This window comes from Akebia trifoliata, chromosome 16, assembly GCF_017979445.1.
Source record: "Akebia trifoliata isolate Shusen 1 chromosome 16, ASM1797944v1, whole genome shotgun sequence".
In the NCBI taxonomy this organism is placed as follows: Eukaryota; Viridiplantae; Streptophyta; class Magnoliopsida; order Ranunculales; family Lardizabalaceae; genus Akebia; species Akebia trifoliata.
Genome location: NC_141390.1, coordinates 26,979,687 through 27,002,676, shown reverse-complemented (window position 1 = coordinate 27,002,676; position 22,990 = coordinate 26,979,687). Strand labels below are relative to the sequence as shown.

Here is a 22,990-nt window from a genome sequence, read left to right as displayed (position 1 = left end):
TGAATATGTGAACTGAATCCGATCCGTTTCTTTTCATCCTTAACCCGAAAGCGATCCGAACACACACCTTATTTCCAAATTTAAAATTAAAATTAAAATCATATAATTTTTTTTTTTAATCTACTTCCCAAATACAAATATAGACGGAAACCAAAAAGACTGAAACATTTTATCTATATATATTTATACGAAATTAAGAATATAAAAAAAAAATTATTATTAAAATATGTTAAGGTTAGATTTTGTTTGGAGTGAATTGCGGTACATCCAAATACGTTACGAAATTATTTTGGTTCTAAGATTTCATTTTGATCCAAAAATCTGATTTTTCTTATTCTTCCGAATCAGATCGGTTCAGACATCGGATATATTTCGGATCATTGCCAACCCCATTGAGCAGCTGGTCGTTAGTTTGAAAATACAAGGGCGTATCTCTAATATTGATCAAAATGTAGAGAGGCATATCTAAATCACCTAGAATTCTCTTTCATAAATTGGTTCCCCTCCCAAGTCCCAAATCCTGTCTCAGTCTCTCAGAACCTTGGATACCTTTCTCGAATAGAAAAAACAGAAACCATGGAAGAAACAGGTGCAGATATTCTAGAACCATTCGAGCTGAATTTCTCGGATCTTGTACTACTGTCTTCTTCTAGGGTTTCTTCTTTCACAGCAGAAGAGCTCAAGAGGCTCGAATCCATCTCCAGAACTGCAATGGAAACCCTAGGACCATCAGGGCCTGGTTTGCTAGCCATCGCTGGAGTCCCAAAAGCTTCCGAACTCCGTACAGATCTCCTTCCACTCGCTCGAAAGCTTTCGTTGCTCAGCAATGAAGATCGTCGAAGGATTCTCACGGTAATTTGAAATTTCAATCCCGAATGCAGCTTTACTGATTTATCTTATTATGAATTTTAATGTATTTAGGATTTGGAGTTGATCAACTACAGATGATTTGAAATTTTAACTGAAATCATGCTAAACCTGTAGGGTTTTGAATTTGATTAGAATTTCACCAGATTTGTGAAGGAAATTTGCATTAGATGCACTTAGTCAGTTCGATTAGAAAACATTCAAATTTAGAGGAAGAACATGTCTAGTAATTATTAGTATATGATACTTTGCTGCATCTTTACAAGGTTTTGAATTTTTGATCTCGGTGTGTGTTTTGGACACCTTGGAAATGGAAATATTCTTTGAATTTGGAAGTATTTTAAAATTTTAACACAATATGGAGAATAGAGATTATGAGATAAACTTGGGAAACACTTTTATTTGTTAGTTATTGGGAAAGAAAAGGACAAAAATGTACATCTAATTGAGAATATTACAAGAAACAACCATTTGGGACAAGAAAATCTAGATTAATAGTGTTATGATACTTGCTGATATAGATTAATATTAATTTTGAACAAAAATAATTTTCTTTCATGAAAAGTATTCTCAATGTAACAGTCAAGGGCACAAGATTTACCCATTGGAGTTCATACAAACTACTTATTATATGTTATGTGTGAGGTGTTCCTCATCTAAACTCTTATTTCTTAGTACTAGTAATTTTTTTTAGTTTTGTGCATTATTCAAATTATTTTCATTAAATAAAATTTAAAAAGTATTTTGCAGAGAGGGAAATTTTCTAGTGGTGTTTCTTCTCAGTCCTTTTGGAAATTGAAATAAGTCAGTTTGGTTTCTTAAAATTATGTTCATGAACTTGAATTGGAGGAGACGTTGTGAAACTCAATATCCGTATCAATCCTTTCTCCTATCCATATGAATCCTTGCCAAGGTTCTTATGTGCTATTCACATCAGCTTCTCACCCCTGCCACCTTTTGACCTTTATACTCATGAATGTTTCAAATTGTTTTCTCATCCGAGATATCTTGGTTTTGGTGATGATTAAAACACATCATGTGTCTTGTTTTTTTTTTCAAATCTTAGTTTATTTTGCCAATGCCTCATTCAAGATGTATGGGTTTTTTTGACTAACCAAAATGCACCTTGTCGTTGAGACTATACCCCTTTCCTCACCTTAAAGGCATGTCACTCATTCTTTCACAGGTTCAACACCTTCTCATCTTTCCCTTCCTCCACCTTCCTTTGGTTCAATACTTATTGTGCCCTGCCCACCCTTTGCTCGTGTCACACTTAAAGGTATTGATTGTTATAGCATCCCACCTGTAGTACCTCACCCATATGGCCTTTTTGCTCTACAGTTTACTTTGTTTTCTCTTGGAACTTTTTAACCTAGTGTGATTTGGACACTTGCTACTTTTTGAATTTTGAAGTGTAGAGGCCTGGGGGAACTTGAGCGCTTGACATCACACTCCTAGGCATGTACGAGCATGGAGCCATCAGCAAAAAGTGACCTATATTAATATGATAATGAGACTCTATTGGTATATTTCATCACATTCACATGTGATGAGACTTTAAGAAAGAGATTTTCCTTGCCACCTCCTTAAAGTATTGAACACAAACTGTCTTTTTTGTTTTTTAAGTTCTCTAACTTAATATTCTTCTTTGCTATTTCATTTTTGTTTTTATTAGAACGAATATTGTTGGTGTTTCATTTTTGTCTGAGTTTGTTGTCATTATTTCCATTTTAATGAAGCTATTAACTAATACATTAAGTTAATTTCTAAAAAAATAAATAATACTTAGCTAGAGCATTGCCTAGCCATGTTTCAAGCCTTAAGGGATTATATTAGTTTTTGAATGTGACATCTCTCTCTCGTTGTAGAGGAAGCAACCTGCTCACCCGCATATGCCTGCTCGATTTTATCGACCTCTCAAATGACCTAGCACCTAGGTATGTTTTGTTCAATGGTAGTTTCAGGGAACATTGCAACCTGGTTGATCATGCTAATCATTGTATGTTTATGTTCATGATTCTTTCTTTTATTTATAAGTGCTAAACTACTAGGTTATTCAAATTGTAAAATTGATAATGACTGGTCAAATTAGCTAATGTTAGTTTTATGTTATCTACCACTATAATAATCATACTTCTATGCATGATACTTTGCAAAGCTCCCAAATTCTATGAAGGAGTTATTTATTAGATAAAATATCAACATAGTCATCACAAATCGTATGATTTGAGTGCCTTTTTGTGTGATGAACTTCAATGATTCATTTCTATATCTTCAATGATTGAAAGTACACTAATTTATTGAAATTCAGTTTAACTCAACCGTCCAAATAGGTTTTAGTGTCAATACATTTTGTAAGATTTGCAAATACAGATTGTCAGTGAATAAATAACATTTGTTTTTTTGCAATATTATTTATATTCTATAATTTTTATGAAATAAGTAAGTTTCCTTTAGGTTTTGCCTTGCCCAATGCATTACGTCAGTCATCACTTAACCCTTTTGATTGCATTGAACTTTACCCATTGGGAGGTATGTGTCATCGTGAAAGTTCTACTTGCTCGGTATGAAGTATTACTAGCAATGGGGATTCCTCTGATCAAAATGAAAATGGTCCATTCGTGATTACTGAGATGGCCATGTCTGCACACTACATGTCTGTCAAGGGCACCTTTATAGTTGTTTACACATGTGAATATGTGCGTAAACATGTAATGTTGGAACCTTTACTGCTTAGAGGTTATTGTTCATTACATTCCTGAGCTTACCCAAAATGTGATTTTTTCCCCTCCTTTGGGTACTTTGTGTATTTTTTTCAACCTGCGCTGGATGTAATTGGACTGAATTTAAGGTTTCATTGCTTGGAACTAAATCTATGAATCATTCAATATTCCATGTTTACATGGACTAATTTTGTGTCTTTCCTGGCTGCGGGGTTTCCATGCTTAACAAATTCCTCATTTTTACTCGCTATTGGCACATGTAATTTTATTGGGGCACTATCAGGTATATTCAGTGCAATCTCTCACTTGGGTACAAGGTATTGAAGCCTGTAAGGCTTTCATTCAGGTTTGTTTGACCATTGTTTATTGCTTCTCCTTCCTGATGTCTTATATTTTTTTCTCAGCTGCACATGACTCTTGTTGGATTTTCGCAATTCGCCATGCATAATTTTCACACTTATTCCAGGAACGGAAACCCAAAATAATATCCCCATTTAGTATTACCTTTTGATACTCTTCTCCCTTCGTTCAGCTTGTGAGGCACATTTCATACACAAACTCTTCTTGATGTAGGACATCTTCAATTTTAGTTAGAGAGTCTTAAGCAGTTTATTAATTCTAGTAGAATTTATTTCTATTTTCTAGTTCTAGTAAGACTTCTATTTTCTAAGTTTAGGAGGATTTCTATTTCAACTTTAGGAAGTTCCTATTTTGTCTAGTTTCTAATTTGTTTAGTCTATAATATGTTCTTAAGTTTCTATTTTTTTCTAAATTCGTTTTTATTTTTTTGGCTATAATTAGAAGTGCTTCAATTGAGTTATAATAGGATTAGAAAGTTAGTAATATGTTATAGATAGATTAGAAAAATTACTTTTTAGTATTTTAAAAGGTTTCTAAGTTGTTATGATGAAGTTATCTATATAAGGAGCTTCAAATATGAATGTTGAGATAACAATTCATTTAATAAACTTTCAATTTAGCTATTTCTCTTGTTTCAATTTATTTTTGTGGTTTTCCCTTCTTTTCCAAGCTTGAATCTATTGATTCAAACTGGTTTTGTGTGTTCCATTGAACACAATCTCTCAATTCCTTTCGAATGTATTGATTCACACGCTTCCACTACGTCACTTCTCTACCTCTTTGACAAAAAATAACATCTCAAAAATCTCCATATTCCAAAATTCATTTTTTCTGGGTAAAATATATCCATTAAAAGCAGATAAATTGAATGCTATAACTACAGTAGGTGCTGGAGGAGTTAAGAAGACCTATAGAGAGAGGCATGCCCAAACCAAAACACAAATTACTGTACACTCCACCAACACAAGCAGACATATAATTATAAAATCATGGAATCCCATTTAAATACGTCCTCAGAAAAAGGTAACCTTGAATGATTGTCTCGCATAAACGTCTACCCCTCGAAGGCTCTAGAATTCTTTTCTCTCCAGATACTCCAACAAATGGCAAAAGGTAAAAAGTCCCAAAGGTATCTGTGTTTCGCAATAAAAGCACGTGGACCAGCTTCCAAAAGGAGCTGAGAGTCTGAGACAGATGAAGGAATAGTCCAATACGTATGAAACTAAAGGAAGAAATGAGACCGAACATGGTACACTGCTGGCCAATGGAGTTAAAGGTGGTTGACACTTTCTTCACTCTTGTGAATCTTTAATTCATAACCGATGGTTCCAAGTCCAACAACTTTTGTCTAGTGCTCTGGTCTGTCAATCTACACAGTAGTCTTTTGGTGTAGACTTAATCAACTATGGTTCAGTGATAGCGATGAATCGGCATGTGAATTTTAAATTTTTTATGTGCTTATTGACATTGATTACACGATATTAGTTCTATACTAGACAAGTATCTATATTGTTCAAACACAATCAATGTTTCTTTTTTTTCCCTGGACAGTCTCATAACTCACATTGTAACCCGCAGTTATATAGAGCCTTTATCCTCACTTAGTTTGGGAAAACAATCATCAGTTGTTTCAATTTGGTATTGGATTGGAGGATGAGGGAAGCTTCGATTTGGATGATTATGGTGTCTGAATTTGGAAACCCAAAACTCCATTTCCCAAACTTTCTTTTTCTTTTAAAAAATTTTCCTCCTGTTCTGATTGGTAAAAGAGAATTTATTGATGAAGAAATAAAACCAACAAATACAGAACGTCGATCTTATGAGGGATGAAATCCCAAGAAGAGAGCAACCAACTTAACCAAAGAAAAAGAAATTAAGTACCAATAAAATCATCTCATCTTGTCTATCTAGGCTATAACTTAGTCGAATTTTCCCTTTCTTTAATTACATCTCTTTACTTATTTAAAAAAAAATGAAAAATTCTGGCAGCAAATGATGATCATCAATGCATCTTTTTTATTACAATGCCAATTTTTTCCCTTTTTTTTATGTATACTTGGTGCAAGAATTAGTGATGTGGGAGTAGGCTGAGTGCATGATGTGGCTGTTTTGGGAGCATATTTATGCAAGGAATCTTTGTGTAATTGTGTGGACTTAATTATAGGTAAATATATTCTAATAAGCCAGTTGTATTGCTCATAAAATATTTATTTATGAATTTCCAGGAACACAGCTTGGGCAGTGATGTTCCTTTAAAGAATCCAAATAGATCTGTCTCCTCTTTTGCAATGCAACTGAGATATGTACAGGATCCAATTTCAATTACACAATTGGTGGGCCAAGCCATAACGATGAAAAGGATACAGAAGAGAATCCAGTAGCAAGTAGGTTGCTTGAGTTTAAGGCTAACGAATTTAAGAATCTTGGGAATACTTTTAAGGAGCTAGGGCTCTGCATGATGGAGCTAGGGCTCTTGTTAGCACGGGTTTGTGATAGGGCCATAGGTGGAAAAGAGCTAGAGCAAAGCATATTGGACTCATGCACTGCAAAAGGACGTCTAATACACTATCATTCATCTCTGGATAGCCTTACTCTTAAAGAAGTTGGGCAAATAAAAGGATCGACTAAGAGAATAGCTAAGCATCGGTTTCCAATTACTCATGAACCAAGAGGAACACTTGTTGAAGACTTGAACCCAGAAACAAGTGGAACTGAATCTAGGTCTTGCAAAACTTCGCTTTCCAACTTATGGCAACAGTGGCATTATGACTATGGAATTTTCACTGTATTGACGGCTCCAATGTTTATTTCCCCAAGTCATCAACCAACAAAAATGAACAATGGGCTTTGCATGACATTTGAGTGCCCTCCCCCGGATGGGCACACACATTTGCAAATATTTGACCCAAACAAGAATAAAATCCTTGTGGTGAGAGTCCCTACTGATAGTTTTGTCATTCAAGTAGGGGAATCAGCTGATATCTTATCAAAAGGGAACCTTCGTTCGACCCTTCATTCTGTCTGCAGACCTGTAAAACAAGAGAACCTAAGCAGAGAGACTTTTGTTGTCTTTCTGCAACCATCTTGGGGCAAAATTTTCTCTCTCCCACGAAACTGTGGGGAAAATGCAGCACTCAATGGGCAATGTTCTACTGCATGTAACGAGGAGATTCAATCTAGCTCTGAAGATGATATTAGCTCTCATGTGTCTGACCAGGTACCACAAAAACTAAGTGAAGAAATAAAAAAAATCGTACCACCGCTGTCCTCACGCTTAAGAGATGGGATGACATTTGCAGAATTCTCACGTAAAACTACTAAGCAGTACTATGGTGGAAATGGTATGCAATCAAAGAGATAAAGATCCCTAGATTTCTTCACTATATCACTCTGATAAGGTGCATCAATGGAGGTATTATTCAAAAGATCCAATCCCTCGCCATATTTCTTTTGATAAATCACAAATCAATTAAATTTCTGTTCTTGAGAAATGCATTTGCGCCCGTACTCAATCATCCTCATTTGCCAATTACATTAAAAGAGCAGCAGAAAATGCAGAAACACTCAAAGAAAATCACAACTTATACACATAGGAAGCTTGAATTCAAGGTTCCTTTACAGACAATAGAATCATGAACTAAATGAGCTTGATAATTTTTGGCTGCTTCTGCCCTAACATTTTTTTCATTGATCATTCTTCTGTTGAAACTTGAACTAGTTGTCAAGTTTCTGTTATTTGTTCTACTTTTACAGGTCACGCTCAAAGCCCAGTTGTACTGCAATGGGCAGTCAGCACCTACTCCCATGGGGCTGCAATCATAGAAAGGCAATGAAATTACATTTCAGACTTTTGGAGAAAAGGTGTAACCAACATCTGAAATTAACAATTCGGGTGTTTGTGATAACTCTCTTGGTCAAGCATCGCAATATGGGGATAGTAATTACACACCTCATATGCAACTAGAGATCTGCAGTAGTTGGCGTTCGTGAGGGCTGTACTTGTAGAACCACACTCGCTCTCTTTGAGTGAAACCGTCGACCGGTCAAGCTTGACTGACCATGGGTAATGGTACCCTTGAGCGGTGGAACCTACATGCGAAGATGAGCGCTGCATCCGGACAGCCCGAGGTATATTTCTTCCTTCCATTGATGCTCTTCGCCTGCTTGGTTGCCTTTCATAAGAATCTGGGCGTTGTTTAGGTGCACTCTGTGATCTTACTTTTGCTCGAGATGATTCCGTGTTAGCCATGTAACTCGGAAAGAACGGGTAGTCCTGACACACAGAATTTGCATATTCCGGCCTAGGAAACGCGAAAGGTATTCTTGCTGGGTCTGGTTTGGACACAGCAGTGTAGTACTGGGGGCTACTATGGGCTGTGGTGAAGGAATAATCCTCAAAATGCCCACTACAGGCTCTTGGGCTCATATCAGTCAAAGCTGAAGGACTCGGTGAAATCTGGAGCTGATGGTCTTGCTTTGGATTTACATGTCCAGAATAATGTGTTGGGAATCTGTGATCTACTCTTTCAACTTGTGGGTGATTCGAATAGCTATTTCTTGCTTTTAAACTTCCCCTTGATTCTCCAAGATCCATTTCCACGATCTTAATGTTCTCCTCCATGCCTCTATCAATCTCCTACATACAGACAGATCAGACTAAAATATCAGTTGTTGAACAAAGCAATGCTTCCATTTTCAATTTATTACATCTGCTAAGCTCTATTTTCAATTTTGCAATTATGAGACCCTTCGATTTTTTATATATGGTGAATGCAGGCAAGTTAATTCTATTGGCGAGGAACATTTCGAAATTGTAATATGTTGCAGAAGAAGACCATACGTTATATGTTTGTCTAAAGCGGTTATCTTGCAGAGATTTTCTATGAATGGATAGTCTCTGAGTTATGGGCTGTGCTTCCTCGACCATTCGGATCCTTTGTTCACGGGCTCTAGCCTGAACAGTCACCAATGCTTGCATACAACGGAGAGTTGCAGTGGCCTGTTTCCTCACCAGGTGACCCCTTACAAGAGCCTGTAATTTCACTAATCCTTTCAGTGCACATAATGCCTTCCTTGCCTATAACAACACCACAAAGTGAAAAATTGTTATAAATACTTCAATTTTTATGTTTATTTAAAAATAAAAATAAAAAATCTCTGTTTAGTGTTTTAATTCCTGATAAAATTCAAATAGGAATACTTTGTACCAGATAAGAACGGAACACAGATTGAATCTTGATGGCTGCAATTTCTTCGTCCACACTGGTTTTTGCATTGGCAGCAGCCGTTAGTCGGATCACAGCTGTAGCAGCCTGTGCAGCTGCCAGGGCTGCATCAGCGGCTGCAGCTGTAGCTGCCGCGACTACCATGGCATGCCTCTTTTGCTCATTCTCAGATTCAGGCACGGTTTGTTCCATTGGTGGTGGAGTAGTGGCAACTGGATGTGTTGAATTTGAATCCTTGGTTGCCAATCCCATGGTCGCCGATCTCCTGAAACTCCATCTCCTCTTCTCTTTCGGAGTAGTTGGTGGAACAGAAATCGGAGTTGTCGGATTTTCAGTAGGAATTGAACAAGGCTGGTTAGTTCCTCCTCCTTTGTCTTTCTTCCCTGTCAAGAAGTTTCTTATCCATTTACTTGCCTTCCCCATCTCTTTCAAATCTTGTGTGGAACTATAGTCACACAGATACAACAATGAGAGAAGAAAGCAACAGATGATATATGGATCTCTCCCTCACACACTCACTGATTAGTTTGTAAGATTGATTATGTGCTTATCGACATACCTTCTTCCTTCTTTTGACTTGACAGTTTTTTTTCCTTTTTTTTTCCTATCTGTTACTTCTCTCACTTAGAAGATGATCTGGTGGTCTCTTGTTTTGTTTATTGGGTAGAGAAGGTTGAAGACAGGAAATCCTACCTTTTTTTTTTGCTTAAGCCATTTGCCACCCTTTTAAAGATGAGTGGAAAAGATTCCTCGCATCTGATGAGATTTTCCAAATACCCATTCTGTCCTTTTCAATAAATCTATTTATCTATTTTTTTTATGTGGTGGTGGTTAGGGGTATTTGGGTAATTTTCCAATGTTCGTTAGTGAGTTGGAACGAGTCAGAGACCACGTGGTAAGGGTAATGAACATGCAGAATCCGTGTAAAATACTCCTGTCAGGGTGGACGCTATCCTATTGGGTCAGCGGATCGTGGCGGGTTGGAACCAATAGGGTTGGTGGGGCCCATAAGTAGGGTGCACGTGGTTGTCTTGCGTCCGACGATCCCTAGGTGCATCGATACTTAGACCCTGTACCAAGTCATCCCATATAGCGTCAGATGAGTGGGGGTCCCACTTGCTTTTATTCTTTTTGGCTGCAATCGCTGATCTGTGATGAATTGGAACGGTTGGTGGACGACAGGTTAGTTAATGTTAATTAATTCTAGCTTCAAGTGAAGGTGAACCATACTTATTTACAGCAATTGTTAGGGTCATTTTGGTAGAGGTTGCTTAGTTACAAAAATATCCCTTTTACTATGTAATATGTAAAATCCCTTTAATTAATATTTTAAATTACAAATAAACACTTTTATATACATTCATTTGCATGTGCCACCTTCTAATTATTTCCTAAAGTGAGGGATATTCTCAACTTATTAATTTTCTATCTTTTAAATTTAATTGGGGTGTAATAAGAAAATGTAGGGGTGTTAATAGAAGTTCTCTTAATTCTTAAATGGATGTGATGGGTGAATATGTCTAAAAAAAAAAAACGCATAAAATTCAAAATGCCCCAAGGCTACTTAATCAAATTATTGTACAAACAGTAGTTCTGTTTTTCCCCACTAACACACTAAATAGATCTACAACTTGTGAGGGTTTTAGCCATTGAAGAACCTATAGAGCTTTTTTTAAACTTCTTTATCAATTTAAAACCATCCTTTGAAATAATAATAAAAAGTTCAATAGACCACAAATTTCCTATAGATCTGTACTATGGATTACTTGTTAGACTAAATTAAGAAACCTACCCAAAACTTTTAAAGATCATGTATATTGAACCAAATCTCTCCTTATGGCATTAAAGTAACTCAAAAAACTTACCCACAATTTAAAGGTGAGTATAATCCCACGGTCACACACTACTCCCTCAAAAAGTTCTACATGCAATTGGTTGAGTCGAGAGTCAATCAGACCTTGGAGGGTGGCTCCAAGGAATTTATTTCTTCATGGGGTTTCCAAAACATGACCTACCCTTCCTGAGAAGCTTATCGAGGCCCGGCTTGCCACTAGGTCAATCCCTTGGGGTTAGCTAAACCAACGATCTATGCGTGTGGATGATATTGTTTTTTCAACAACCCAAAATAGATTCATGCATTGAATGAAGATATGACTAGATAAAATTGCGTAATTGAGTAGGGACATCCGAGTACCTAAGTCGAGACATTCCCAAGCTCTCAAAAGCTTTCATCCTAAACATCTTCTTAAGAATCAAACATCGTATATCAACTCATTGTTAGGTTTAACAATCGAGGCAGTCTTGTCAATCGGAATTTGATTAACTGATGTTTCTTTAAATATTGTGTGCGGAACCATTAGGAATTGGAACCAAAATTAAATTATCAATAAATTATCTATAGATATAGGTTAAAATAGGTTTTTTTTTCTTTAAAAAAAAAAAAAAAACACTTTTATATATACTTTTTAATATCTCTTAATACAATAATGTGGTAGCCAACATGAGATAGGAACCTATTATCCTAATTCTGGACTACCTTTTAAGTATTGGAACTTCGAGTGTGTACGAGAATCAGTTGTAACAAACAATAACACTTGGTATAATGGAAACAATTGCAAAAAAACATAAATATATAAATACAATAATAATAAAACGATAGATTAGTGAAAGATGTGGTTGAGGCATAAATGACAGTGGTTGGGATGTGAAGGTGTGGGTTAGTGGATTCGACCCAATGTTAACAACCAAACACACATGATTGTATAATACTATATTTGTTAATGAAACATTTGGTTGGCAATCACGTGGTCTGTTTTTGTAGCTCCCCCATTTGACCAGTCTTTGAGATTAGGGAAGTACTTTGGGTTTGAGTTGTTCCTATCCATCCAATAAATTGCATTTCTTAATTATTAGTAAAAATATATATTAACACATAAAATAATAAAATAATGTTGGTGGTAACGATGATTACTTGCACAAGACTTGGTTTCAATTAGAGTGGAATAGTGAGACGACGACGTTGAGATGAATGAGAAAGTCAATTGAGATATTATGGGGATGTATAATGAAATTCGATTAGGGTATTATTTAGAAGAAATATTCAAGTTGATCACAAAGGAACGAGACGAAGATCCGACAGAAAGTGGATGGAGGCAATGAAAGTAGTTTTGAGCTTATTTTCAGTAACGGAAATTTGAATAAATTAGAATGGAAGGAGAAGATTTGTTTAACATACCCGAATCTTTTGGGGTAAGGCTTTGTTGTTGTACATGTGCAAGACATAGTTTACGTACTATTGAAAGTTTTTTAATGTTTAAAAATTTAAAATTAAAAAAAAAAAAAAAAATTAAAAACCAGTGAGAAAACAAGTTTAAAATCAGTATACAGACAATTGTTTCGTATGAGTCCTTAAATCTTTAGTCCCAAAACAATAAATAAAACTTTGGGCAATAATTCAGTGTTAATAAAAAATTTGGCTGTGCTTTGACATATGCAAAATTCATATGAAATTAGCCATTTGTCGTGTATGTAATAGCCGTGAAATGTTAAACATAAAAAAGAATTTGAGCTGAAATGATTAAAGTAGATATCAACATCTTTCAATTAAGAAAAATGATGATTTTATTAATGGAAAAAAAAAAATTAATGGTTTAGACAAAATTGGATGGTACAGTAAGATTCAGTTAATCAATCCCAAATATGAGAGTTAAATTGACAGAGATGATGCAATTGTTTAGGGCTTGTTTGCTATGGCTTTTTTGACTTTGAGTCGAAAAAGTTAGAGAAGTGTGTTTGTTAGTATACATAACGACTTCTACTTCACTATCTTTTGTGGGAAATCATTGTGTTTTTGAGAAGTCTTATTAGGTTGTTTTCGCGCGCAAGCCACTGTGAGAAGCCAACACCAAAGAACGTAAGAAATGAAATGACAATTTCACCCCTCATTCTTCTTACTTCATTAATTAAACAACAGAATCAATTCGACCTCTCTTTACTACTTCTTTCTAAACTTCTATAACAAAAAAGATTCTTTTGAACGGAGTTTCCCAAACTCTGCACAGAATCTCGAAGCACAACTTAGAATCTGTAACAAACCCTTAGAAAATTTTCTAATCTCAAACTATGTTCAAGTTTTCTATTAAATAGACAGTGAAGACAAAAAGAAAAAAAATGAATTAATTTCATAGAAATCAGCTCTTGTAAGAACTTAGGAGTACTTTTTCATCTCAAGGGCTCAACCATTTGTTTGATGGAGAGCCTCAAACGACTCTTTATTGGATCTTAAGTAAGCTGAAACATTAAATTACATGAACAACTTGCATTTGAGTGTATAAGTGTTGTCCCAATTCTTATTTTATGAGAACTTCACTTAGATTAATTCCTCATTTTTTTATTATATATGTTTGTAATTATTAATATTTATTTCCTTTATAAATGTTGTGTACAGTGTACGTGTACTTGTGTTGCTAATGAGACAAAGTAAGTATCGCCATCGTCCTCGGATCGTGTAGGTGTTGCGCGAACAGAGATTTACTGTTTTATACACGTGGCGTATTTTCATTGGTTTTCAGCTTAGCACTTAAAATTCAAAACAGTAAATCTCTGTTCGTGTTTTGTATGGGTACCCCATCATCGTTCATTATTGGAAAATAGTAGCCTTGACTCACGGTTGACGCTCTCCATCAAACAGATGGTGGGGATGTTAGGGATACAAAAGAAAAATGAATCCCTAGGAGAAAGTTTACTAATCCCTAAAATCCATACCATCCCAACCGTCTGTTGGATGGAGAGCCTCAACTGTGGGTTTAGGATAGAAGAGCCCTTTATTATTGGGATGGTTTAAATACCCCTCTACGTTTTAGTCAATATTAGATTTTACCCCCTATATTCAAATTGATGACATGCCCCTCGAAGTAAGTTTTCTTGAGAGATTAATGTAAATGACTTAAACGCCCTCATCTTCAACCGGAATAAATAAATAAATAAACCCTTGTTTTTTCTTTAAAAAAGTAAAATAAAATCCTTGGGTAAAATTTTTTATCTTTTTTTTTTTGAAACATCATACCCTGATCCATTAGGCAATCAATCCATAGGACATGCCCAATCCAGGTTTCTCAATCATACCCAACAGGACTAATCCATGATCACATGCACTGAACCACACAACACATGTGAAATTTTAATCAAAAAATGATCCTCAGTTTCAAACTCACAACCTAGAGGAGCAAACTCTAGTTGTTAGTCTTACCATTGAGGCACACCCTCTAGTGGGTAAAATTTTGTATCTTCATTTTTTATTTTTGGATTGTATCTTGTTCAACCTACAAAATTCAAGTACAAAATAGGTTACTTTAGGAAAATAGAGTGTGGATATTTTGGTTGAAAATTCAAGAATTTTTTTGCAGGACATTGAAGACTAAGGTTGAACAAACAAAATAGTTTAGGTCACAAATGTAACACTAGAAATTATGAACAAGATAGGATTTTAGATCCATCATAAAAAAATTTAAAAAAAATTAAAAAGACAGGATTTTAGAGGAGGACGAATTTTAGATGGAAAGATGAAAGATTTTCTATAATAATACATTGAGGGTGATGGATTTAAGACGGTTTGGATAGGTTACAAAGACTTTGTACTAGAGATTAACAGCTTGAAGATGACAATTTTTTTGGAAATTAAATTGATTAATTTTGGAGGAAGTTTTATAAAGGTGGTGGTTGTTACCTTAACTATGATGAAATCCAATGACGAGGGATCACACATGCAAAATACTCAAATTTAATGATTAAAAGTCGCTTATAAAGTTGATTATTTGTTAAGCTGATATAATCAAGAGATTGGCCTATCACATTAGAAGAGATAAGTTGGCTTCTAAGTTCTATTATTTCATGTAAAACCCTTATATTAGCCATGTAATCTAGACAAAAGTAATTTTTGAATATAATTTGTTAGTATTTTTTTAGAAAAATTTATGATGGGAGTGTTTGGACCCTTAGGACCAACTAATAGAGGCGTGCAACTGGCCTCTTAGAGCATCATATCTCACTCAAACTCCTCAAGTACATGCAATACCACACGTACCAAGTAAGTTGGGATAAAAGTCAACTTAAACATAAGGCGATTAAGGCAATTGACTAAGGCTCCAGTTAAGAGAAGGCACCCAAAATTAAAACTCTTGAACTCCTCTCACGTGGTGATGAGATTCATTTAAGGAAAAAAAAATGTCTTAAATGTCACTAATTATGGTTAAACTCTCTTTAATGTTTTAAAAGAAAAAAAAAAAACTCTAATTAGGGCATTAAGTGGCTCTCCCATAGAAAGAGACCTCCAAAATAAAATTCTAAAGTGGAAGACTTTCCTTAATAAGTAATTTCAAATCATACTAAGGGTTGCTAAACTCAAATGGACTACGGAATCTAACACCACAACCCATTAGATTTCGGGGAAAAACTTAGATAAAAGAAATATTATTTTTGATCTTGATTCAAGGTTCTAAAAATGGATTGCTAGTGAACTCCCACCAATTTATTATTATTTTTTTCTATTTAGTAAATTAATCCTCATCTTGGCACACCCCCTTTAAGGACAACTATCTAATTTCTATATAAATCTCAAAATCAATACCATTTATCATAGATCACATAATCTTTTGATTTTTGCATATCAACTTAGATGTGCTTCACACCATTAACTAAAGTCTGTAGCATATAATTAGTAATTTATAAGTCACAAAACATCAAATTAAAATGATGCAAAATGTTAGCTGTTACATCCTCTCATTCAAACTTCCTCGCCCAACCGAAAAATCTAACCCCCCTACACACCCACATTTCATCCTTAACCTTCCACACCCCATCTGTCTCTCTTCTTCAAAACTGCTCCTCTGTTCAAGAACTCCACCAATTACACGCACAAATACTCAAATCTGGCACCATCAACGACTCTCTCCTTATCACCAAACTCAGTTCTTTATGCTCCCTCTCGGATTTTGGCTACATCGATTACATCCTCCAGATCCTCTTCTCGATCTCCTACCCGAACCCGATAATCTGGAACACTATAATCCGGGAATTTTCCCTTGGTTCCATACCAGAACTAAGCATCTTTCTTTATAAGAAAATGCTTGAAGATGAGCCATTTTGTGTCAATTCTTATGTATTTCCTTCAGTTCTCAAGGCGTGTTCAAGAATTCTTGGGCTTTCTGAAGGAACCCAAATCCATGGATCTGCAATTAAGCTAAATACTATTGCAGATCCTTATGTACAAAACGCAATGATGCATTTGTATTTGAAATGTGGGGAGTTGTTCAATGCCCGCCATTTGTTTGATAAAATGCCTGACAAGAACATTGTGTCTTGGAATATTATAATTATGGGTTATGCCGAAGTGGGTCAATGGGAAGATGTGAAACTTCTGTTTTGGTCAATGGTTGAGATGTCTTCGTTCGTTCCTGATTCAATTACACTTGTGAGAATGCTAACTGCGTGCACTAGGTCGAGAGATTTTAATTCGGGGAGGCAGGTTCATGGGTATATTGAGGAGAATGGGCTTGAAATGAGTTTAAATTTGGGGAATACTTTAATGAACATGTTTGTGAAAATGGGAGATATAGGTGAAGCTTGTCGATTGTTTGAACAAATGTCGGAGCGAGATGTGGTGTCGTGGACCACATTGGTTAGTGGGTATGTTGGATTGGGCTGTACGGGGCCTGCTCGTGAACTTTTTGATACGATGCCTGACCGGAATGTTGTTGCTTGGAATGCAATGATTGCTGGCTATGTTTCAAATGGATGCTTTCAAGAGGCAGTCTTACTTTTGAAAGATATGCTGGTATGTAATGATCTGAAAAACATTTTCCTTACTAACTTAGTAAGATTTCAAGTTTTACTAAGGGTCATTGAGCTTGGATGGATTTCAACATTGGCAATCCAACACCACAGTCCACTAGATTTCATGGAAAAACTCATATCCAAAAATTAAAATAAATAATTTATTTTGGGCTTGATCCAATGTTTTGAAAATGGATGGCTACCTAACTCCCAAATTTTAAATTAAAATTGAACAGTGAAAATTTACTTTTTTTTGAGTTTTTTTTTAAAAGTTCATAGAATTTGTTCTCTACAACCCTGTGGCATCGGATCATGTATTTGGATGCCAAAAGGTGAGCTCAATGACCTCAAATCTTACTAAGTAAGGCTAGTCTTATTCTAATGATTTCTAGGAACTCATCCTTTCGTATCTTGGTACACATTTTCATTGTCTTTTAGTTGCATATTAATTTGATAATGTCTCGACTTGTTTTTAGGTTCATGATATGAAACCCGATAAAGCCACAATTGTTAGTGTACTTCCAGCTTGTATGGGGTTAGAGGATCAATTTACTGGTAGAATGATTCATGGATATGTAAGTAAAAGTAGTATTGAGATGACCATTGATTTGATCAACTCTCTTATTGGCATGTATTCTAAGTGTGGCAGCATGGACTCTGCCGAGTTGTTGTTCAAGAGAATGACCTTTAGAAATGAGATATCTTGTACTTTGATGATGGTGGGTTATGTAAAAGCTGGAGCTAAAGAGGTAGCGTTTGAAATCTTCAATAAAATGCCTAACAAAGATATTGTGTCGTGGAATGCCTTGATAGCTGGGTGCGCTCAATGTAATTATTTCAATGAAGCCTTGAGAATATTTCAAGAGATGCTGAGGGCTAGGGTTACTCCTAATGGTCTTACATTGGTTAGTACATTGTCTGCTTGTGCAAGGGTTGGAGCACTCGAATTAGGGAAATGGGTTCATGCTTATATAGATAGAAATAACATAGAGATGGATAGTCACTTATTTTCGTCACTCATAGATATGTATGCAAAGTGTGGAAGAATAGAATTATCACTCGAAGTGTTTCGTAAGACGCCCACTAAGGACCTTTTAAATTGGAGTACAATGATAGGTGGGCTTGCCATGCATGGTCATGGAAAGCTTGCCTTAAAGCTCTTCCACGAAATGATAGAGGATGGAGTGCAACCGGATCACGTCACATTTGTTGGAGTTTTAAGTGCTTGCAGTCATGCAGGTTTAGTGGACGAAGGTCGTTATTTTTTCGATTTGATGACTCAAGTTTACAATCTTTCACCCAAGATTGAACACTATAGTTGTATGGTGGATCTTTTCGGCCGTCGTGGCCTTTTGGACGAAGCGAAGGAATTCATCAAGAACATACCTAAAACCCTAAAAGGGAAGCCTATTTGGGGAGCGTTGCTTGGTGCTTGTAGGGTACATAACAATTTTGAACTAGCTGAGTCCGCAGCCATTCAACTCTTTGAGGTGGATCCAAGCTATTCAGGAGCATATGTGCTTCTCTCTAATATATATGCTAAAGCTTCCAAGTGGGATGATGTTGGGATGGTTAGGAACATAATGAAAGAGAAAGAAATTCAAAAGTTGCCTGGTTGCAGTTCAATTGAGGTAAATGGTGCTGTTCATGAATTTTTTGTCGGGGACATTTCCCACCCACGATCGAACGAAATCTATATGATGTTACATGAATTAGAAAAACAAATGGGCTCAACAGAATATCTTATGCACATGAAGCACCTAAATGAAAATAAACAATTAGAAACGGAACAGAAATTATAACGTGTCGAGTTAGTGCTGTCCACGGGACTATGTATTTTTTATGCCAAATCATATGTACATATACAGTTATGTATCTTCACCACATGGTTCTTAATTATTGGTGTATTGAGTTGGATAAGGGCTTACTTATTATGGCTGCAACTTGGTTCGGTCTGTGTCTAAATAAGAACTGAATCGACATAGGTCGGTTCCACTAAACAAGAATCAGAACCGAATGGTCGGTTTGGTTCGGTTATGGGGATTGTCAATATCCTATAAGCCTAGTTGGAAACAACATTGTTTTAATGAAAATAAATAATGACCATAAAATTTTATATAATAAATCATTAATCTATTCATAAATAAAATCATTAATTTATCCATAAGAAGTCCTTAATCTATATCATAATCTTAAAATAATTTATTAGTTATATAAGGGTTCGGTTTTATGCAAACCTTGAATCGAGAATCGAATCAAATTGATTGGTTCTCCATTTTCTTAACCCAGAAGCAAGCCGCAACTTGTTCTAAACCAAATCAAACCAGATCAAAATTATCGGCTGGATTCTCGGTTTGAACCGGATCAAGTTGCACCCCTATTACTTATGTGACTCTTGGTTTAGGACAACTCCGAAAAATTGAACTTTAAGTATCAAATATCTCGTCTGTTCCATATGTTGGGAATCGGACAAAATTCCAACATTTCTTCCCCTTTGAAAGTTCTTATTTTTCTTAGACTACATTTTGATTTATTTCATCAAGGCATGCCACAGGTTCCTATATGATCTCAATACTAAAAAGACAGAGCTCAAAGTGATGTATGGTAATATTATTTATTTCAATAAAATATATTAAAATATTTTGATTTTCTGAAGATTCTGTGGGAAATTCAACTGAGTTTTTTCTCTGTATATGTTTTCGAAAAAAAAATTTCTTTGTTTTGTGAAATATTTTAATAAACAGTAAAATATGACTAAGATAATGAAATTTTAGTTATAAAAACACAAGATGCAATGAAAATATTTTATAAATAATAAATAGTGAGCGTCATGACTATAGTTAGCAATTCGGTGTATGGAAAAAATCGTTATGGGATTGATTCGAGTACGATTCAAAATATGCATTCAATAGTTCATTTAAAAATTCGGTCAAAAATGTGATTCGAGGATAGTTTGGGTATAATTCGATTTCAACACTCTTAAAAACTTTCAAAAATTCATGTGTATACATATTAAAATTTTCAAAGTACTTCTGTCCAAATATTTAGAGAACTCCCCTATCTTTTTAAGATTTATTTATTTTTATATCTCATCTTTTAAAATCACCAATCAATGACACTTGGATACCTATACACATTATATTTTAACATTTATTCTTAAACAGCATATATAAAACATATTAAAATTAAGAAAATATTTTTTTATGATTCATCATACTATTAACACAAATCTTTGTAATGAAAAGCACATAATATCTTACTTAATTAAGTTTTCAAGACTCATGTTCAAAAAAATCTGAGAGGAGAGAGAAGATATATAAAAAGAGTGAAAAGACTATTGTTGATCGATAATCGTGAGGTTCAATAGCAAACAATGGTTAGTTATTGTAGAAAGTATTCTTGATTTGTTTAATTCAGGAAAAAAATAAATCGTGAATGATTCGAAAAAAATTCAAAAAGTCGTGAATTTTTACAAGGAGTTGAATTGGACGGAAATTTTAATCGTTGTGTATCATCCAAAAAATTCATGTATAATTCACGAATCATTCGAAGAATTGCTAACATACTTATGACTTACACTTTCCCCCTTGTGTCTCCAACTTCCGAAATAATAAAAAAACAAAAATTAAAGACAAACCATCGTCAAATATTATGTCAATATCATCGTAGTTTTGTTGTATCCTAGAGATTATTTTGTTGATAACCCATCAACAAACTTTTTTACGAATGGCGACAGATAAAGTTTAACCATAGTGATTTTTTCGTACCTCAAAATTCTAAATTCTATTTTTTTTTCTTATTTTCTAAGACTCAATTTTCTCAACATGTGTTTTTATCTTATTGGTCTGTTGGACACATGCAACTAGACACTGTAACTTCTAGAATTTTGATCACTAAAATGAAAAATTAAGAATTAAAGCGAAATTTTGATTTTACTCAAAATACTCTTCAAAAAATTGATCACTAAATTAAGAATTGGATAAAATTGAAATTTCAATTTTAATTTAAAAATATAAAAAAAGGATGTTGACTTTCAATCAAGTGCAAATCTAATCTTGCATTTTGCATGGAGTAAACTTAGTATGGCCAATTATACGGGTTTAGTATTAAAATACCTTCTCTCTCTCTCTCTCTCTTTTCATTCATTTATAATTAGGAAGATGTTGAACTGATTTCATTGGACACTGTGCTAACGCGACAATGGGCAAAGAATTATTAATTTTTTTATTAATTTTTTTTCATGTATCTGGAGGAAAAAGATATATGGTTCAATGTCCATTGCCACATTAGCGCAATGTCCAATGTTAAAATGCAGACTTTGTACATTGTTTAGTCGTAGAGGGGGGTGAATAAGACAAAATTAAAATTTATTTAAAATATTAAAATTCTCTAGGTGGGTCAAGTGATGTGCTTTACTCACCTACTTCTAAAAACACCAAGGTCTCTTAGGAGAGCAATAAGAAAGATTGTACAAGATTAAACATATTAGTGAGTATGGCAATATTATCTAAGTCATGTACAATACAACAAGAAATCACAATCCACACAAGATTTATAGTGGTATGACAACTTTCCTACATCTACTTCTAAGAGCACTTTCTCTAAGATCCTAGTATTTCACATCTCAAGGTTTATGGTTCACTTTTAACAATGTACAAGATTTTTCCCTAAACTAAATTTTATAACCTGTCAAATTTGAGTGAGGTGACTTTTCACTTAAAAGTTTGGATTTTGTACTTAGGAAATTTAGAACCTTGTACTCTTAGCAAAAGTCCTAGACTCCTAGTAAGAACTTGATTTTTAGCGAGGAAAACCAAGAAATTAATTTGAGTTATTTGAAAAAATAAAATACAAGGACTCGATCTTCCAATAAGCTCTTGAGATTTTCCAGTCCTTGGTCTTCACTTCTTCCACCTTCTTTTACTCCTTGCTCCAACAAATGCTCCTAGTGTGTGCAAGTTGAAGATGACAGATGAAGAGGGATCAAACAAGAAGAAATGCTTAGGTTGAAAAAGTGTTCAACTAAGGAAAGTGGTCTCTTATGGTTAGAGAAGGCTTCAAGGATGGTAGGGGGCTGGAGAGACAAGATTCTCCAAGTTTGATCAAGCCCAAAGGAAGGAAATGATCTAAATTATATAGATTTTAGTTGGGCAATAGATTCTTGACAATAGCACCTCCAAACTAGCGGTGAAACCATTTCTACCACCATTAAGGCCATATCTAGTGGTGCTTGATGGTTTCTTGGTATCTCTAAGAAATTTCAATGAATTTCCTGGATCTTTGAGTGGAATTCTAGCTAAGGATAAGTTCTAGAAGTTTAGGTTCAACCAAAAAGGTCATCTAAGGAGTGTGGGGAATGGTCTAGGTGGTCCATTCACTTGATTAGGCTAGCACACACACACATGGGCATTTGTCAAGGTGTTTGAAGTTGAACATCGATGTTAAAAGTTTTACACATCTTTTAATGCAAATCGATCCGATACTCAACACGGTCTTGGGATTGATAAAAAATGAAACTAACTCAATGAAATCAATTTATATAACTCTTACAACAAGGGTTGGGATATATTGATTCATAAAGAATGACTTATGTGAAAACACATGATCCCAACTGTTTAGATATAAAATTCAATAGTTGAGATTTATACGTATCTTGAGAGTACATATCTCAGACATACTGGTGTGAGTTGATGTGTTTCATTTCTCCGATTCCGTGTCAAATTTTGTTTTAAAAGCATCTTATATGGGGGTGTCAACAGGTACCCATTCAATTAGAATCGAAAATCCTGATTCTAGGTCTTTTTTTTTCAATACCCAATTACAGTCGTGTCCAAAAGGAATTGAACTTAATAGGAATCAATTGGTTCTAACCGGTGGTTACCCTGAACCGATTTATTTTACCAACTTTTTCATATTATAAATGGATGAAAGTTTTTGTACCTTCTAAAATTAATTGATGTTACATAATTTTTTTCATATTTTTAT

General features: G+C 34.9%; 3 protein-coding genes across 4 annotated transcripts; 2 read left to right on the top strand and 1 right to left on the bottom strand.

The window, feature by feature from the left end:
- Positions 1-521: 521 nt before the first annotated feature.
- On the top strand, positions 522-8,687 carry LOC147383145 (2-oxoglutarate (2OG) and Fe(II)-dependent oxygenase superfamily protein). Its single transcript, XM_086427612.1, has 3 exons — positions 522-852; positions 6,176-6,287; positions 6,320-8,687. The coding sequence occupies exons 1-3, from the start codon at positions 577-579 to the stop codon at positions 7,309-7,311; spliced, it is 1,380 nt and encodes a 459-aa protein (XP_086283738.1). The 5' UTR covers positions 522-576; the 3' UTR covers positions 7,312-8,687.
- Positions 7,364-9,885, bottom strand: LOC147383144 (protein IQ-DOMAIN 19-like). 2 transcript variants are annotated; one of them, XM_086427611.1, is made up of 4 exons: positions 9,158-9,885; positions 8,791-9,027; positions 7,900-8,586; positions 7,364-7,760 (listed from the first exon to the last, which is right to left on the bottom strand). In XM_086427611.1, exons 1-4 carry the CDS (start codon positions 9,596-9,598, stop codon positions 7,740-7,742), a joined length of 1,386 nt encoding a protein of 461 aa, XP_086283737.1. In that variant the 5' UTR covers positions 9,599-9,885; the 3' UTR covers positions 7,364-7,739. The 2 variants fall into 2 exon arrangements, with proteins under 2 accessions (XP_086283737.1, XP_086283736.1); XM_086427610.1 differs by lacking the exon at positions 7,364-7,760 and having other exon boundaries at positions 7,781-8,586.
- A 5,893-nt stretch (positions 9,886-15,778) lies between these two features.
- On the top strand, positions 15,779-19,587 carry LOC147383143 (pentatricopeptide repeat-containing protein At1g31430-like). Its single transcript, XM_086429214.1, has 2 exons — positions 15,779-17,006; positions 17,482-19,587. Exons 1-2 carry the CDS (start codon positions 15,933-15,935, stop codon positions 18,805-18,807), a joined length of 2,400 nt encoding a protein of 799 aa, XP_086285340.1. The 5' UTR covers positions 15,779-15,932; the 3' UTR covers positions 18,808-19,587.
- The last annotated feature ends 3,403 nt before the right edge of the window (positions 19,588-22,990 follow it).

Excerpts from the sequence above, each read along its gene's own strand:
- LOC147383144 (XM_086427610.1), bottom strand. The coding sequence starts at position 9,598 with ATGGGGAAGGCAAGTAAATGGATAAGAAACTTCTTGACAGGGAAGAAA. Across the intron at positions 9,028-9,157 it reads CTGTGTTCCGTTCTTATCTG|GCAAGGAAGGCATTATGTGC; the intron begins GTACAAAGTATT and ends GTGTTGTTATAG. Across the intron at positions 8,587-8,790 it reads GCTTTAGACAAACATATAAC|GAGATTGATAGAGGCATGGA; the intron begins GTATGGTCTTCT and ends GTCTGTATGTAG.
- LOC147383143 (XM_086429214.1), top strand. The coding sequence starts at position 15,933 with ATGTTAGCTGTTACATCCTCTCATTCAAACTTCCTCGCCCAACCGAAA. Across the intron at positions 17,007-17,481 it reads TACTTTTGAAAGATATGCTG|GTTCATGATATGAAACCCGA; the intron begins GTATGTAATGAT and ends ACTTGTTTTTAG.
- LOC147383145 (XM_086427612.1), top strand. The coding sequence starts at position 577 with ATGGAAGAAACAGGTGCAGATATTCTAGAACCATTCGAGCTGAATTTC. Across the intron at positions 853-6,175 it reads ATCGTCGAAGGATTCTCACG|GAACACAGCTTGGGCAGTGA; the intron begins GTAATTTGAAAT and ends ATGAATTTCCAG. Across the intron at positions 6,288-6,319 it reads TTCAATTACACAATTGGTGG|AGAATCCAGTAGCAAGTAGG; the intron begins GCCAAGCCATAA and ends AGGATACAGAAG.